The sequence below is a fragment of the Corvus hawaiiensis genome, chromosome 3, assembly GCF_020740725.1.
Source record: "Corvus hawaiiensis isolate bCorHaw1 chromosome 3, bCorHaw1.pri.cur, whole genome shotgun sequence".
In the NCBI taxonomy this organism is placed as follows: Eukaryota; Metazoa; Chordata; class Aves; order Passeriformes; family Corvidae; genus Corvus; species Corvus hawaiiensis.
This window is the reverse complement of record NC_063215.1, coordinates 4,593,340-4,611,293: the sequence shown is the minus strand read 5'-3', so window position 1 is coordinate 4,611,293 and position 17,954 is coordinate 4,593,340. Positions and strand designations below refer to the sequence as shown.

The window sequence follows — 17,954 nt, the reverse complement described above, 5'->3', positions numbered from 1 at the left end:
AAAAATATTTTAGAATATTGGTTTTACCAGTCAAAGGATGCACAAATACTTAACTCTGATGTTGTAAGGGAGCTTTGCCTTTCAGCAAGTGCCTAAGTGACTTAATCAGAATAGACCACCACCTCCAGCCACCCTATTGTTCTTTTCATCTGTACAAAGGGAACCTGCAACCAAAACAGACCAAGCTCTCCTCGCCACGTGCATTATTGCGATTTTCATTGTGTTGACAAGATGGGTGGGGTAGAGCATGACTCTGTTCTCCCCGCTGTCATCCGCACAACCCATCATCAGCTTGTGTTGGCATTTTGTACTGACATGTGCTATTTGATGGGGAAATGGGAATAAGGAAAGGAAAAGAGTCTCCCAATGTTTGCTCTGACTACCTTTTCCAGCATCCCATAGCCTAACTTTTGTTTGTTCTAGGCTTGGGAAACAAAGCAAAAGCACAATTCTCATGAAGAGGACACTGTGTTGAGCATGAACCAGTCGGTTAGAAGGAAAAGGATTGGGCCCCCAAAGTAAACTAATAAAAATGAACTTAGTATTTTGTCATTCCTCTCCCTCAGGCCACTTGAAAATAATCATAGATTAGAATCATAGACTATTTTGTGTTGGAAGAGACCGTTAAAGGTCATCTAGTCCAACCCTTTGCAATGAGCAGGAACATCTTTAACTACATCAGGTTACATATAATCTCTTGAGGTGCTTTGGGGATTCAGTATACAGCAGTTTTGGGCCCTTGGTCTCTCGCCTAGATGAGGTCAGCTGCACAAAGCATCGCTCTTTCCCACCCATTTTTATCTTGTGACCAATTGTATTAATTGAATCCACATGAAAATGATAGATCAGAGAGTAAAACTCTGCTATGAATAAAGAAGAAACTGAATAGAGTTGGATGAAAGAGAAGCCTTAAAGAAGGGTTCGAGTGCCTGAAATCTTCCCTTCTTTAATTTTTTTTCCCTAATCTATCTGTTGCAATATAAAATATAATTCTCCTTTCAACTAAATCTTGTCCTGCCTGTGTTTTCAGACCTCTGTGGCTGTAAGAGCACAACCATCACCATTTACAGTCAACTCCAAAATAGTATCTTATGGCAGCAGATGAAGTCAGACCACACCACGTAATCAGTTCCCTGTGGGAATAAACAGTTGTCCTAAAAAGAGTCTTCTTAACATTCACAGGCCCATTTCACGTGGTACTCAGAGCCCAAAACTGTGGAGGCAATCAGCTGGGTGATCCTACCAGTTATCTCACTGTCTGCCTGCTCTCCTTTTCCTTTTTCTGGCTTTGCTGCAGGACAAATGCCATGGATAACGAGTCAGGGTGCAAGGGCCACAGCTTTCCCTTCTTCATGCACACTTGTGGGCACATTGCTTTGCTGTTCCTGCATGTGGGGCTCTTCATTTGATGAGCTGAGGGGGTGCTATGTATCCTGTCACCAGAAGTCAGTCTGTAAAGATTTCCAAAGCCAGTAAGAGCTGCTGAGAGGAATAGGGATCTCCAGGTTGAATCGCTAGACTCACAAAAGGCATTATTTCCACTTTGTCTTTGAGGCATTATTTCTGCTTCTTCTGCTGGTGTCTTAGCATCCCACCTCTCAATACACTGTTATGACAGGAGTGGCTTAACAATTAAGTGAGGATTGACTTTTCCAACAGCACTCGTAGTGGCATTGTGCTGACGGGAAAAAAAGCTGGTTGTTGCCACTGCTGTTTAGTTCAACTTAAAATATGTCTTGTGGTGGTGGTCTTCATGTTAAGCTGCTTCACAAAATCATTTGTCCACTCTAACACATGATCAGAAGGAAGGAAGGAATACTCTGAAGCATGTGTTTGGCAAGAAACCTAATCCTTCATCTTCCCGTGTGGCTGCCCTTCTCCTTTCCTCTCTCTTTCCAGCAGCCCTCCATTCCTTTTCCTGTTTACCACATGGTGTAAAGGCCAGGACCTCATCCATCTCCACTGCAAGGTGGTATTTGTGGTAGGAAATTCATGCCTTCAAAAATGCACACAGTTTGTGACAAAGACATATCTTCATCTAGAAAGCACCACACCGCTCTCTGTTGCTGTGTCAATGAATAATTAATATAGTGAAATAATTTTATGCAATAGATTTTATCTTCTTGTAATTTGCTACTTGTTCCCCATGTTTCTGGAAAGCAAATGACCTAGACTTGCTGATTTCTTTTACTTTTAATCCATACCTGGCTTACCTGGAATTGCTTTGGTTTAGATCATGCTGCTTAGGCATGAAATTTTAAAATATTCTAGACTGTAAGCAACTTTCTACTAAATAGTAATGAGAAGTGTTTCAGTAAATTCTGGTTAGGGTAGGAGCAGCTGCAGGGTAACAGGTTTTTGGAATAAAGGAACAATTATTTATCTGGCATAAAGGGTGCACATACTGGCTTAACCTGGCAAGGAGATGAACTTTAATCTGACACTGATTTCAGTAGAGTCTCACTCGTTATAAAATCTACAGACTCACTGAAGTAAATAAATATGTACACAGTGCTACTGTTTTCTTGACACGTATATATATATACACGTGTGTATATGCATTGTGTAGCAGATGCCAAACAAACAGATCTAGTCAGTGTTAACGCTCTTCACAAATGTACCTGACAGACCAGAAGTTTGAAAATGTTGCTTGAAAATATTTACAGGTTTCTGGAAAAAAAAAAAAATCCACCAAAGAAAACCCAAACACACCAAAACAACACAGATCCAAAATTATTTCAGGAGTGTGGCGCCAGATTTCTGTGTTTGAGTGTATGAGCTCATTAATTGTAGCTTTGAGCTGTGAAAAATGTGCATCAGTGCCCTTGATGTGTCTATATTTTGGTGATGCATGAATTGTCTCTACATCCTGTCTAAGAAGTGGACACTAATATCTGCCCTGGAACATAATTAGAAGTCATAAAATACCCTGCTGTACTGAGTCAGGATCTCACCCATCTGGGATTGATACCAAGAGATGTTCTTTTCTGGTGTTGCTGTCAGCACAAATGTTTAAATATACCTTCAAGAGCTGAAATATTTGGAAAGAAATTCTGTTTGCCTTATGTAAGCAAGAAATAGTCTGCATTTAATGAAGGTTCATCCTTCAGTCTGTCTCTGGGAGAAGTGGAACAGAGTCACCTTAATTTTAAGAGGGCTGCACGTGTAAGATGATAAAGAGAAAGGTGTAGGATCTTGTCTAAAATGAGCTTTTTATTTTCATTCTATTCTATTCTATTCTCATTACAGAATTTAGGCTAGAAACTAAAATTTTTAAGCGTAACACAGTGAACTCTTGTAGTTAAAAAATATTAAGGTGTTCACAGGAAAAAAGAAATTATCAGGGTATCTTAAAAGGTACAATATGTTTCCTCTAAGCACGAATGATGAGCACAGATTAATTGTGCTCTAAGAAGGTCTTTATATCATCCTCACATAAACCATCTGAACTCCTTCTAGTAGTGCATTGAATTATATATTTATATCACTGTCATATGCAGCTCATTCTTTTTTTTCTCACCTTTCCCCCAGGGATGAAGAGTGCATGCAGTGGTAAGATTCATTTCTTCCACAGAAATTTTTATTGTAGTCAGGTTGGAGAAGGCAGGTCAAAGAAAAGTGTTTTGTGCTTGGTGATAAAATATGTGTTAGTCCTTAAGATTATTTCTTGCTCTCCCTGGGAGTTTGTTCTACTCTCTTGGATCAGTTGCAAAGAAAGTTTTCTCTCTTTCTCTCTCTCATATTAACTTTAAGTTAAAAGCTCGGTTTTGCCTGAGGAGTTATTGATCACAGTCTTGACTGAAAGATTTGGTGATCATTCAGCAGTTTTAGACCCAGGCCAAGTAATGGCCACTGTCAAGAAATAAACAATTGCAGAACTAACCTGAGATAAACTGATGTAGCTCAATAGATTTCAATCATTAGTATCAGCTGAGGATTTGACCTAACTTTGGAAGGAATTTATGAGTTCAAAGGTGTGGAAAGCTGTTCTTGCTGAAAATCACTGCAAACCCATAGTGTTCTTGCATCTTCATAATCCTAAACACTGCTATGAGAATTAACATTTCTCATTAGAACCAATGTCCTAAATTTTTCACAAACAGTGTTTTTTTAAATTGTGAGTGATGGTTCAATATTATTTTTTTAATCATACTAGACTGAAGAGACTAGTGATAATAGGTAATTTTTTCAGAGCATGAAATCAAATGATATCAAATGGCCATAATGATGTATTTTGACTGTGAAGCTTATGAAATCTAATACTTCACTGTTCCCACACTGAAATTTCAACACACTCATTTTTCTCAAAACAATAATATTATAGAAAGCCAAACCACACACGCCATAAGAAAAACCAAACCTGAACAAAACCAACCACAACAGAACCACAGAATTGTTCTTCATGGTTGAGTTTGTCAAAACACAGAAGGTGAAGTTTTACCCCACTCTAATATTTCCTTTTTATTGTAGGTGGCACCTGTGTTGTCAACCCCACCGACCTGTTCTGCTCTGTTCCTGGTCGTTTGTCTCTGCTCAGCTCCACTTCCAAGTACAAAGTGACCATTGCAGAGGTGAAGAGGCGCCTTTCACCCCCAGAATGCCTCAACGCTTCCCTCCTCGGAGGTATTTTGAGAAGGTAAGTTGAAGGTGAGAACAACTACTCCTAGACAATGCTGTAATTGCTGTAATTATTTTATTTTCAACAGATAGGCTCTGTTCTCTTTCCCTACTTGGATAGGTGGTCATACTTGAGGTAAACAGAAGGCGATGGATCAGGAGGGAACACTGGGGAATTTTCAATAAATGAGGAAGTTTACACCTTTCATCAAACTGATTTTTTTTTACCTCCTCTGTTGAGTTACTCATCAGACATGGAGAGATGTTGCTTTGACTTGTTTTGAGAAAAAAAAAAAGGAAATTAAATGTGTGGAAAATTTCACCAGAGATACAAATCTAAATTCTTTCCTAGAAACTATCTCAAAGCAAATTGTTTTGCCAAGAATAGTTACAGCACTCACTCAACAAAAAGACCTAACCCACTGAGGTGTAGTGATGCCTTTTTCTTCCTTTCTTTGCATGTCTCTTGACCACAAAAGCCACATAATAAGATGAGTTTACTTTTCTTTTTGTGAAATACTGGAGGATAAGCAAATAATTAGGCAAACTTTTGCCTCTGACCCTTCCCTGACCAGAGCAGACACCTGCAGAGAGCAGGAGCAGAAAGAAGGAAAAGGGCAGACTGTACCTCACATTGCAAGAGGAAAACTAGGAGGCAACTGTAATTCATCCAGGCATATCTAAGTCGTGGTGTCCCTGAGGCGTCAGCTCAGATGGCATCAGCTGCTTGAACACCCTTTGATCAAAACTAGCTGGAAAGTCATCGGCTATTTCACTGCTGGCACTGAAGGCCACACTGATCCTCGTGCTTCTACTGAAAGTCGTTTAAACCAGCCTGAGAGATGCAGGCATTCAAGAGCTGTCTTGAGCCATCTTGGGGAATAATGGCTGCAGACCACAAATTGTTTTCAAGGCATAAGTCTCATTTAACTGCCTCTATAGGCATTGAAATCCAAAATCTACATCTGCCAAAATTTTCCCCTCTATTTGCTTCATCCTAGAGAAACAACCTTCAGCTAATTTTCACTTTAAAAACTCATGCTGTAGATTTCATCAATACAGTGCAAGCTATTAAGGATTCAAGGGCATCGACTTGAATGTGGGGGCTCCCTTCTCTCCTCTGTTAAAATGCTTGAATGATCCCCACAGGTTTTTCACCCAGACTAAGTATCTCCTCTCCCAAATTAACCTTGGGCATGGTTCAGGAGTTTGCAAAAGCCAGGGACTTCTCACAGCCTGCTAATTCTGTTTTATGAATCAAAGAGTGCAATTGAACAGATTTGGTCAGTTTGTAACTGAGGGTTTCACAGCTAGAGAACAGGCTCAAACACTCTGTATTTGACTAGGAAAGATGTAGGAAAACAAAATCTCATTGATTGTTTGCCTGAGATCCAGAAGGCTTGTTTTTGCATCCTGTCAGCAGTCATTGGTTACCTATTTTCCCAAGCAGCTTGCTTTGGGAATAAAGTGTTCTTCTGAATAAAGAAAAAATTCTTTTCGGAAGATATTTCCTGACAAACAGTGTGGCCAAAGTTGTGGTATTTCTTAATGCATAAAAACAGATATCCAAATGACTGCATGCTTGGTTCCTTCCTCTGCCTGAAGGAAATTGAACCGGAACCTCCAAATATTTAGTTAGTGATTACTTTTTCTAAGCCGAGGGCCCCTCAATCTCTTTTGGGGTTAATTATGTATTTGTTGTAAAAAAGCAAAGGTGTAGACTCTTACCTATTTAATGGACAGGTCATTCATTTGGGATGGGAGATATCTGGGTTCCAGTCACTGTTTTACTCATTGTTTAAGCATTTTAACATTTGTTATTTGCTGTTAGCTGGCTGCTGCATCTGTCTGAAAGACATAGGTTAAAATTCCCTCAGGCTGAGGAAGAATTTGAACCTACGTCTGCTGCATAAGTGGATATATCTCAAACGGTTCAAACACTGAGGTGCTGCAGAAAAGCAGCCCTGGGACACACCAGGACTCATTTTGTGAGAACAAAGGATGTAGGTGTTTGGCATAGGGGCACAGATAACCAATGATGGCTGAGATTTTAGCTTCAGCATTTCCTATTGCCTTGTCCTTATTCATTGTAAGTTTTGGGCTTTGTAGACAACATTTCTGAGTACCCAAGTCTCTACATAAATTGTAGGGGGATAGTTAGAGCTGGGTTCCACATAGACATCTACATTTAAGTAGCTATCTGGCCTCCTTTAAGAGTGAGACAAGCCACATGGGTAAAGTCCACTCATTGTGGATATCTGTTTAATCTAATTCTAGAAGGTCATGTTTCTCTCTAATTTGTCTTTGGAACCTGGCTTGGTTAAATCAGATATAAGTGTGTGCACTGTCAATATTTATATTTAGTCACTGTAAACCCAGGCTCTGTGCCCTAATCAGGACACTGGGCTCCACTAGGTGGAAAGCTGCCTGAAGATCTGATGCCCCCATGACAGGCATTAAAATCTTTAACTCTGCCAAAGAACCAATGTTAAAGACTCACATAGATCAAGCAGGACATTAAGAACACAGCTCTGAAATATTTCCCATTGGTGTCACTACTGCAGGCATTACCCCACACATTTGTCAGCAAATTATGTACAATTTCTAGGCTTATATTAACATGGGAAAAAGGTGCAGAATAATGACAAGTGTCTCTCTTTCCTTCTGTTCTCTCATGATAGGGCAAAATCCAAGAACGGAGGACGCTGCTTGCGAGAAAAATTAGACAGACTGGGACTCAATTTGCCTGCAGGAAGAAGAAAAGCAGCAAATGTCACACTCTTGACTTCCTTGGTAGAAGGTAGGGTCTCTAATATTGCAATATAATATAACCATAATTAAAATGTTTCATTGTATGCAACCTTTTCCAGCCATAGGATTAAATTCCATAATCTGTATTTTGTAGAAAGAGATCTGACTTGCCTAAAGCCATAGACAGAGTGAGTGGCAAAATGGAAGTTCATTCTGAGATATCTTGGCCCCCAGCAAGTGTCTTAGTCCTGCAGTTTCCTCATCATTGATTTGTGCTTACAAATCGATCATCCGAGTGTTCTTGTGAGAGAGATTAATGTCTTATACCAACTCTATAGTGGGTTTGTTTATCTTCCTTTTTCTTTTTTTTAAACTTGTGAATTTCCTGGAGCTGGTCCAAAAATGTGATGATTTTTTTTCTCCCCTAAGAAAACATAATATTTAGACAAGCCTTTTCCCCACACACATAAATGAATGAAATCTGTTTTCAGATAATATCTAGACAGGCCCAGGAGATACTTTCTTGGCCTTTATTTGTTGTTTAAATATCATTCACCAAATACTGCCAGGCTCTTCAAACCTTCAGCTGGGAGATGCAGGTTCAAACTCCTCAGGCAAAGGGAAGAAACTCTACCTGCATCTCTTCTATTCTGGGTGAATCCACTAAGTACCCAGTTTGTTGTCTGGCTGTGAGTAGCAGCTCTGGGAATTTCAGATCCCTCCTCCTTGATGCTGACAGAACTCAGCTCATCCTAAAGGTCAATACCTTCTACGATCATAACCTGAAAGGTCCATACAGATCTAGGCAAGTAGGCTGAGGTCTCAGCACATATTACCACAGAATTACAGAATTACAGAATTATAGAAGGATTGAGGCTGGAAGGCACTTCTGGTGGTCTCCCAGGCCAATCCTCCTGCTCAAAGCAGGGTCAATTAGAAGAGCTTGCTCAGGACCTTGTGAGTTTTTTATTATCTCAAAGGATGGAGACTCATCCAGGCTGAAATAGCACTGAATCCTCAACACTGGAGGTTGTCAGCGTTTATGACAAGGGAGTGATATTTTCAGGGGCCACTGAGCACAAGGAACTCCAATGGGGCTGCTCTGAACTACATGTGTGTCCATATCACACCTGCTTGCAAGAGAAAGCTCTAATGGAGCTTAGGAAAGGTGCCAGGTTAGAGGAGCAAGGGCTGTTTCCACCTTCAGGCATCTCATGTCAGGGAAGAATAAATACAGCTGGTGTTTATTAGTAAACAGAGCAATGGCTTAAACTGAAAGCTGAAATTAGGAAGAAATTCTTCCCTGTGAGGGTGGTGAGGCCCTGGCACAGGCTGCCCAGAGAAGCTGTGGCTACTCCATCCCTGGAAGTGTTCAAGGCCAGGTTGGACAAGGCTTGAAGCAACCTGGTCTGGTGGAAGGTGTCCCTGCCCATGGCAGGGGGTTGGATTGAGATGAACTTTAAGGTTTCTTCCAACCCAGATCATTCCATGATTCTGGGATTCTATATGGTCAGTTATTCATTCATCAGAAGAGACTGAGAGGGAGGTGGCTCTCCGACAGCTGCTGGCCTGGGATTGAAGGCTGAGTACCTTTAAGTAAGGATTAGATTCCTGTTTCCCAGGAATGGAACTGTGCCTACCTCCCTGCCCTTTATTCAAAGCAAACCTGATATCAAGCCTATGGTGCTGCTTCTGTTCTTGGACTGCTTTGCTGGGAGTCCTAAAGATAAATACTGATGTGAGTGAGCTCACTTTGGTAGAGACCTTTTTGCCTGCATGTGTTAATCATGAATTTTATCTACTAGAATTTTTGGGAAAGGCACCACCATGTTAATATTCCAACAGAAAACTAAGTGAAGCTCATTTCCTGTCTGTGTAACTAATCCTGGGTCAAACTTGACAGCGCTCATTGAATTCTTTGTGGTATAAGCTGTTCTCACTTTGGACATGCAGATATTCCTTCCAGGTGGAACTAACTTACAGCACAACTTCATCAAGGAAACCCATCCTTCAATGGTTCCTGCTGCTGAAGGAGGCAGAAATGAAAGGCCACAGGCTTATTCTGCGATTTAGAGAATCCAGAGAGAAAGCGACATTAGCTTTTTCTGTGTGATATCAATACAGAAATTGAAATAATAATTTTTTAGTTTTATTAAATATCTAAAATATCAGGTACACTCTGTGTACCTCTCGTAAGGACCCAGGATTGTGTCACTCTTGACTTCTTTAGATAGTTCTAAATTTATTATTACTAAAGGTCCTCACAGTCTTCAATATATTGAGGTTTTCATATCTCTTTAAGGTAGGAGTGTGGCCAACCTCTTGAATATCTGTGTGATGTAAGTTAAGGCAAAATTTATTGCATGATTATTATGTTTTTTGGCCAAAACCATGTCAAAAGTCTCTGGCATGACTAATACTTCTCTTCCTGTAAAACATACAAAAATCATTGAGCTTTGGGAAGTCTGTTAAACTCAACGAGGAAATGCAATTTATTTCTAGGCTGTGGCCATCACATGAAGGTTCGGATTTTATGAAAATTATTCTGTGGCCTCCTGTTTTCTGCAAATTTCTTTCTTTTGGAGTTTAGCTTCACTGCAGGATGTTTACTGTTGGTTTGGTCAGGTTGCATCTTTAGTGTCTTTGGTAGGGACGTCTGCAGCCCAAAGTAGGAATTGTTTGACAGATCAGTTCTGTCCTTTTTGTCATGCACATAAATCAGCACGAGTGCAAAGGCGGACAGGGAGAATGAAATCAGTGTTGCAGGACTCTCCTGAGCAGTTTGGGGACACATCTTTGTGTAACCTGCAGGCGAGGGATGCCCTCTAGTGCCTGGACTAGAGGGAAGGAAGGGTCATTTTTCTTACGAGCTCCACAAGGAAAATTCCTGCATATTAGCTGTGAAATAAAGGCTCCTCCAATAAATACTAGTATTTCCAAGGCTAAGCTTTACTGCAGGCTCAAGAGTCAAAAGCATCTCCAGTGGGAGCAAGGAAGGATGTGAAAAGAGGGGAGATGTCCCCTTCTCTTTGAATCGGTCACTTAGAGACAAAACAAATGTGATTGCAGATGCAGGTAAAAGCAGTGCATGAACGATTTAAAAACAATCAGATAAGAAAAAGGGAAACTTACAAAAAATGCTAGAGTTTGTTTTCCTGTCAAACCTGATTAAGACACTAAATTTCCTAGACACAGAATTAGTGACATTCATCATTTGGGGACAAAAGCTCTTGAGAAAAAATAGGTCAGTGGTTGCTTTTTTCATCGTGCTCTCAACTGTCACACTTCTCCCCCACCAGCCTTTGTTTAAATATCCTTCCACTTGTTCCTCCTCCCTCTCACCCTACAAATAGAATAAACTTTCCTTCCACCTCCCGCCTGTCCCTCCTCCCCCTAAGTAACATTTCTGCTGGGTAGAGCATCCGGAAGAGGCACAGCCGAGGAGAGTGGGAGGTTCAGATGCCGAGTGTCCCTCTCCTGGGGACACAGCTCCTGCCTTCACTCTGCATAGGAGCAGCTCTCACTCTTGCTGGCCCCGGGGGACCCTCACACCGCTCCTTGCACCTGCCCACAGAAACCTTTCAAGGTACATGGCTGCTCTCCCCACCGAGGCTTTCCAGAGCTGTCTCTGCCAATTCTGCTCCAGCAGCTGTCCTTTTCCATCAGGCAAAGCTCTCTGGTCAATTGGCAAACAGCAGAGGAGAGGCAGCGCTGCCAGGAGCTGCACAGCCATGTGCTGGGTTTAAGGAGAGTCCAAGATTCCCAGGACCTGCTCTTTGCGTCTGCAGGAGGAAGGAGCTGGGGATATCACACACAGGGAAATTTGATTTTAGATTGAATTTAGATTGAAACAAGGTAACTAACTATAAAAGTCAGGGATTTTAGTGGTTTTTACCTTTATTATGATTCCTACCCTAATGTAAATAACAACCAGGCAGAAGATGGCAAATCAAAGGTAAAAGAAAAAAGGTCCATTCATCCACATTTCCAACATTTACACAATTTCTCCCAAAGTAAATGTTTGTCCAAATTTTTCTGTAGAAAAAGAAAGAAAATATTCTATGACATTTGGAATAAACTACTTTCCCCTAGCAAGACTTAATCCTCCTGTACAGTAATCACAGGGATGTCTATTCACAAAAAAATAAGTATATCACAGTCCATTTCTAAATATTAAATCATCATTTGGTCCTGGTTTAAAACAACATCTTTGCTCAACAATGAGATAGGAGAAATTTTATTCTGCAGGGTGTTCTCATGTCCAAATTTTTATTTTTATTTAGCATTGGCAGTTATAATTCAGGATGCCTACTCCTTTTGGTATATGCATGCTTATATGAATAAATATGCATAGCTCCAATGTTCATTTGTAGTATAGATGAGCTTTCCATTTCCAGAAAAAAATATTTTCAATTTTAATTGAAAATATTTTAATTATTATTTCATTTAAAACAGTAATTACATTTGTATCTACATTTTTACCCATCTATATCTTGTCTAAAAAGACAAGTAATTTTGTTTCTTTTTGCTCATGGTTTTATATCTTCATATACCATTAACATTCAATCACAATCACAATCCCAGCTCCAGACAGGTTTTATACTCTTGAATAATTTTCTCAGATCATCAGAACAGTTTAGTATAATTTTCTCAGCTCTAGCAAATATTATAAACCATCTTTTTAAATACAAGTTTGAATGACAATTCACATTTTCATTCCCTTTTTCCTAAAAGTAAGTGAAAACGTTCACATTTCAGTCACTTGGTTGTTGATCATGTTAAATGGATGCCCACACTTCATCACAGAAAGCTCTGCTCTCTTGACAAAACCAAGATTTTCCAATGGCTAAATGTTTAAATTCTTTGCAGTCTACATTCCCAGTGTTGTTACTGGGACTGACTGGGACCATGATGAAGCTGTCTGGAGAATTGCAATTCCACTTGATGACAGCTTCAAAGGGTTCAACTTTTATTTTCTTTCCATGCTGGAATGAAGATAAACCTATCAAATATTTTAACGGAATTTAGTTGAAAAGAAAAACCTGGTGCTCTTCTGAAACTGATTTACTCTGTAAGTTTTTATTTAAGGAAGAGTAAAAGCGTATCTGAAATAGACAATGTGAAACAGCTCCAGAGAAATTTAAAAGCTGTGCCTTAAATTTGTACCCTTTCTCACCCATGAAGAAGTCTGGGATAGATGTTTGAAACACAAAGCAATCAGTCAGCTATGTGCCTGTTCATTCTGATTCTCTGTTAACTTATCACTGAAATTCATTTTGTTTTCACTGAAATCCATTTTGTTTCAACTGAAAGTTATTTTACTTTTCTAGAGGCTGCCAACTAAGTGGAAACCATTTCTCCTTTCAAGTTAGAGATACTTATTGCTTATTAAGGTCCTCATTCTTTTTAGGAATACTGGAAATCATGTTTTAAAAATAAACCAAAGAAAGCAGATGATTTTGACTATAATCTTCAATTTTTGCTGTAAAGTTTGTTACAGCTGCAGAGGTTGTTGCTGGCTGGTATCAGCAAACAGATTGCCTGGCAGTGGTGGATGGATTTTGTCAGTACCTGAATAAACTAGGGCACATAAACACAGAGTGAAGTATTTGCTTGTGGAATCAAGAGGTGTTTTCCTGGTAAAAACCCCAGTGGTAGAAGGGGAGACAATAATATCTGAAAAGGGGGAGAATGGAGTTGGAATAGAGGTTTCTTATTCCTCACCATCCCTGGCATAGGACCACTGTTTCCATGGAAGTTCTCCTCTTCCTCGGCTTAGCCAAGTCCTGCTGAGGATGGGATTCATCTCCCCATCTTCCTTGCAGTTTTATCTGTCTTCTCATGTCAGATCATAGTAAATAGGGAGAAATCAGCACTTCTGTGTGTTTAATGATTTAATTTAATGATTAAATGAAGTAAAATTAATAATTAAACATTTTATTATGTTGCTTAGAACAGCTGTGGAATCTCCATAGTTGGAAATATTCAAGGCTAGGCTTGGAAAAGCCTTGAATAACCTCATCTAAGGCAATGCTTTCAGCAGAAGGTGATTTCCTGAGTTCTAATCCAGACTTTCCATAATTACTCTACCTTTTACCTTCTACTCTAGTATAGGATGATACCTGCTTCAAGCGCTAGTTTGTCACCATTGACTTGAAAGTATTAAGTCAGACATCAATATTGACATTTAATCTGATGTATTCCACTTCAGATATTCTCAAAGGGAGGAGTTACATGTCCTGCATCCCTCCTGACAGCATCAGCCTTTTGAACTTCAAAGAGCCAGAGTCCAATGCCACTTCTGATGGCACTCAAACTCACAACTCTGAAAAGAAAACAAAACTAAAGTAAAAAAACCCACAACCCCTGAACTCCAAAGCTATTCTGGAGCACATCTCTGTTAGTCACTCATGCAGATGTGCTTCAACACACGCTTCTGGTAGCTGACCTATTTCTTCTTTCTACAATGAGATGAGAGCGAGTGTCATCTGGAAATACCTATTTCCCACCAGGGAAAGACTAACTTAGGCACAGATGTTCACAATCCAGGCAGCTGCTTTTGATCAGATAAATCCCACACGGAGGTTGTCAGAGTCGCAGTGTGCAGGTCAGAGTGTTCAGTAAACCCTAAAATAAAATTCTGGATTCTCTAAGCTAGTGAAGACGGTCCTGTTCTTCCAGAGGCATTTGGAAGCCAGCACCGAGTTGGGTTCTGGTGTTCAGTTTCTGCAGTGAGGTAGAGAGGTGCTCATTGTCACAGACTTCTCAAAAGCCTAATTGAGCCAGCTGCTTCTTTTACCTTGATTTAACCACCTATGAAAGAGCAACTGTCTTCTTCATCATCTTCCCTTTTTGTTTTGCCTGGTCAACTTTGTTTGCAATCCTTTTAGAAACAGGATTATTTATTGAGCTCTCCCTTGGGGTCTGCTCTTCTGTGGTGTGGGGCATTTGTACCGCTGGATTAACCTCTAAGCAAATATACTGGGATGTGTGTTATCCCCATGGCTCTTTCCTGGGCTAGAGGGCTCTTCTTCCATTAGACACAGGTAAGTGAAGCACCAAAGGCTGACACAATTCTTCAAAGTAATTTATTCCTACTTTTTGCTCCTTTCCATGCCTTGAATATCGATGATGAACAGGGCTTGCAAAATTGGGCAGCTGCCCAGTACTCACTGGTGGCAAGGCAGGGCCAAGCATCTTGGCCAGTATTTTCTCATGAGAGGGCACCCTTCCACCTGATGAGGAATGTCCTTCTTATCTTCTGCCTGGCACCAACTGATGACTAAATATCAACAGCCCAGTTGGGCTGAAATGGGTAACTGACTTGAGAATGACTGTCTACAGAAGTGATTTGCTACTGTTTGGGGTTTTTTTAAAGAGTGTAATAAATTCTGTAACAATAATAACAACAACAACATAATGATGATGATGATGATAATAATAACAACCCTAAAAAATGACTGACCCATTTTGTTTGACCGCAGGGGAAGCACTACATTTGGCCAGAGATTTCGGCTACACCTGTGAAACAGAGTTCCCTGCCAAGGCAGTAGGAGAGCACATTGCCAGACAGCACATGGAACAGAAAGAGCAGACAGCGAGGAAAAAGATGATCCTAGCGACAAAGTAAGGAGGGAAGGGAAGCGAAAAAAGAAATCGGTCTGTCACTTCTCCATGTTGGATCTGGGGGTTGGGGGAGGGAGGAGTGGGAGTATGGAGCTGGGATTGTGGTGTCTGCTATCACAACAGTGCTCACTGACTGCGGGTGAGAGAGATCCTCACTGAGGATGCTGAAAGAGGGACCTTATTTACTGCAGTGAGGTTTCAGTGGCTGTACTCTCATTTCCTGTGGTTAAGGGGGCACGTACATCTTCCCAGATGCTTTGGTTTAGATGAGAACAGAGGATATTGTTACATGGTAAGATCTATGGGACAGAAACTGGCTTTGTCTCCTGTTTGCATGTGAGCAGGAGATCTGAGCTTCTACTGAAGTACTGGTTACTGTCAGATAATTATCATTAGTCTGCTGAGGGAGAGCTGGTTTGCAGAAGGACAGATCCTCTCTGGATGCAAACTGCAAGAGCTCCCCTGAAGTCAAAGGTACTGGAACAATGTACAACAGCAGGGGAGCTTTGCTAAAGACATTAAAGACACAAAGAGGCATCAGACTTCACTCTAAACAAGCCACTCCTCTCCCTGGAGCAGTAACATCATGTTAGGATAACATTTCTTCTAGGTTAATTAGACTTGATGAGGGAGGAATTAGCCTTCATGAGCCATGGGAAACAGGAATAAATAGTCTGTGTGGAACAGGGTAGACATGCCCTAGGTGTGTGGTCTGACTGTGTGGGGTAACCTTGAACATGTTCACACTCTGTGCTCACTGCAGTGTCACACGTGAGGCTGCAGGAAAGCTGAGACCACAAATCTGAGCTCTCAAATCATCCCCTCCATGCTGGAAGTGTTTGGAAACCCTTCAAGGCTGTGATATATCCAACAGGGACGAACTACTCAGTACTTGGAGAAAGGGTTGACCAGCAACAGGATTGTCCTTTGCATCCCAATGTCCTTCTGCTTTGCCAGGATTCCTGGCCTTGGCGTCCCTCTTGTATCCAGAGCACTTTGCCCTGACACTGACCCAAAGATGAGATGCACTGAAGCATCTCAGGTCTGTGGATCCCATGAATACAGCCTGTGATCCTTCCCTGGGGTGATAGAAGGATGATGAGAGAGGTGATGAGAGACCTCATATATCACATTCCTATTTCCCTTGTACATTAAAAGGAATAATGTAAGTGGAATATTATCTTGTCCTTAACTCTATCCACATTTCTTTTAAGGGCTCAAGGGGTTTCAGAGACATGAGAATAAACCAGTTGGCCAGAAGAAATTCCTCTCTGCAAGTTGTGTCTCCCCGTTGCTGTGTAGCTCATTAACCTCCTGCCACCTAGCTGAGGATTTGTCCCATTTAAGGAAAACAATTCAATCATAATGGTACAAATCTTCTCCATTTTTCCCTGGCTCTAGTGAGAAATCACAAAGCCACAGGTAGTAATAATTGGTGGGTCACTGTTATGTCCTGTCTCCAAAAGCTGTGCCACTCAGGGGCACATAAGAGTCTCACTACCCTTTCTCATCACCCCATACCTACTTTCTCACCCTCTTTCTCTACTGAGATGGGGTCTCATGGGCATGCACTACCTCTAACCACCATGAACTTTGTGCTTGTAGGCTGTTATCCAGCCCTTGTTAGGAATAAAATTACTTTTCCCCCCTCCTATGAGTTAAAGGCACCAGGAAATTGCTCAGAGAGATCTGTCGATAACAGAAAGGCCACATCCTCCTGCAGACAGTGCTGGTAACAGGGACAGATGGGTCAATGTGTGTGTTACTACTGCCCTCTCCTGCCTGCAAGGAGAACAGGGATTCCCAGTCCTGCCCAGGTGTTTCAGGAGACATGACGTCACAATATTAGCATGGCATTTCTGAGCCATGCTTCTAGGTATCTGATCGAAGAACTCTCGACAATCATCAGGAGTTTCAACTACTCACCAGCCATACCTAAGCTCTAAGTTTGGAATTTCAGCAATTCCACAACTTCCCTGACTCGTGGGGCTTGTGACCAATGGCACCAGAAAAAGTGGGGATTGCTATGCTGCCACCAAAACCAACACAGAAATTCCAGGGTGGTAAGATCACTCTTGGCAAATTTTATCTATGGAAAGATCTGGAGCACCACTGCCTGTGTGTGTCCACTGTGGGACAGAGCCAGAAGCCCATAGAAGTGCTCACCTGTGGGCTCTTGAGGAAAATAAGGGGAAAGAACAAAGTTATTTCCACAATCCTTAGAATAGAGGTGATGAGGAAAAATAAGTGGAAAGAGTAAGACAATTTCCACAGTTTTTCATATCTAGGTGTAATTCCATTATGAATTTAGACATCCATATTCAGTGGCTCAATTCAGCTGTCCAAACATGGGCATCCACTGCCATTTGGGTTGAACTGGTTTATCCAGTTTGGCCACAAGCTGCTGCTCCAGGGGCACACAGATCTCCTTTTGTTACTGTGTCGTATCTGCCAGTGCTTACGGATGTCTTGGGTATTAAAAATCTACATGGGGGTAATGAAACAGAGCTCTAAAAGTCTACAGTGAGGAAGCCTCTGCTGTCCAGTAGGAGGTCCCAGGCCTCCTTGACATCAAGGGCATCCATACCTTGTAATTGAGCAATCCACCCACCCCGAGTGGAAGTAGTTCAGCTGCCATGCACAGAACTGTGGCCCATGGGCCAGTGAAGGCTACAAGCTGCTGCTTTAGATGCCAAGAGCAAACACATGGAGGCTACTGAGCTTAAATGACTCCTCACTGTCCTCTCAGCCCTACCTGGTCTGAGGCCATGCTGGTGGAAATATAGAGAACAAAAACAGGACTGTTTTCTATCATGTGACAAACCACATTCATTGTGTTAAACTGCTCATCTTCCAAAGCTATCTTGTGGAAATGGTCTCTCACATTTGCAAACTCGGGACCTGCCTGGAACAGTACAGATTGGTGCAACAGGATGGTGTCATGGTCCATTCTAACAATT

The 17,954-nt window shown here is 41.3% G+C and overlaps 1 protein-coding gene across 3 annotated transcripts in view; it reads left to right on the top strand.

The window, feature by feature from the left end:
- The window catches only part of TFAP2D (transcription factor AP-2 delta), a 52,057-nt gene that overhangs the window by 12,152 nt on the left and 21,951 nt on the right, over positions 1-17,954 (top strand). For all 3 annotated transcript variants that reach the window (XM_048299335.1, XM_048299334.1, XM_048299336.1), the window contains 3 exons: positions 4,471-4,636; positions 7,299-7,417; positions 14,853-14,994. In XM_048299335.1, the coding sequence (XP_048155292.1) occupies positions 4,471-4,636; positions 7,299-7,417; positions 14,853-14,994 (427 nt within the window). The remainder of the gene's footprint in view (positions 1-4,470; positions 4,637-7,298; positions 7,418-14,852; positions 14,995-17,954) is intronic.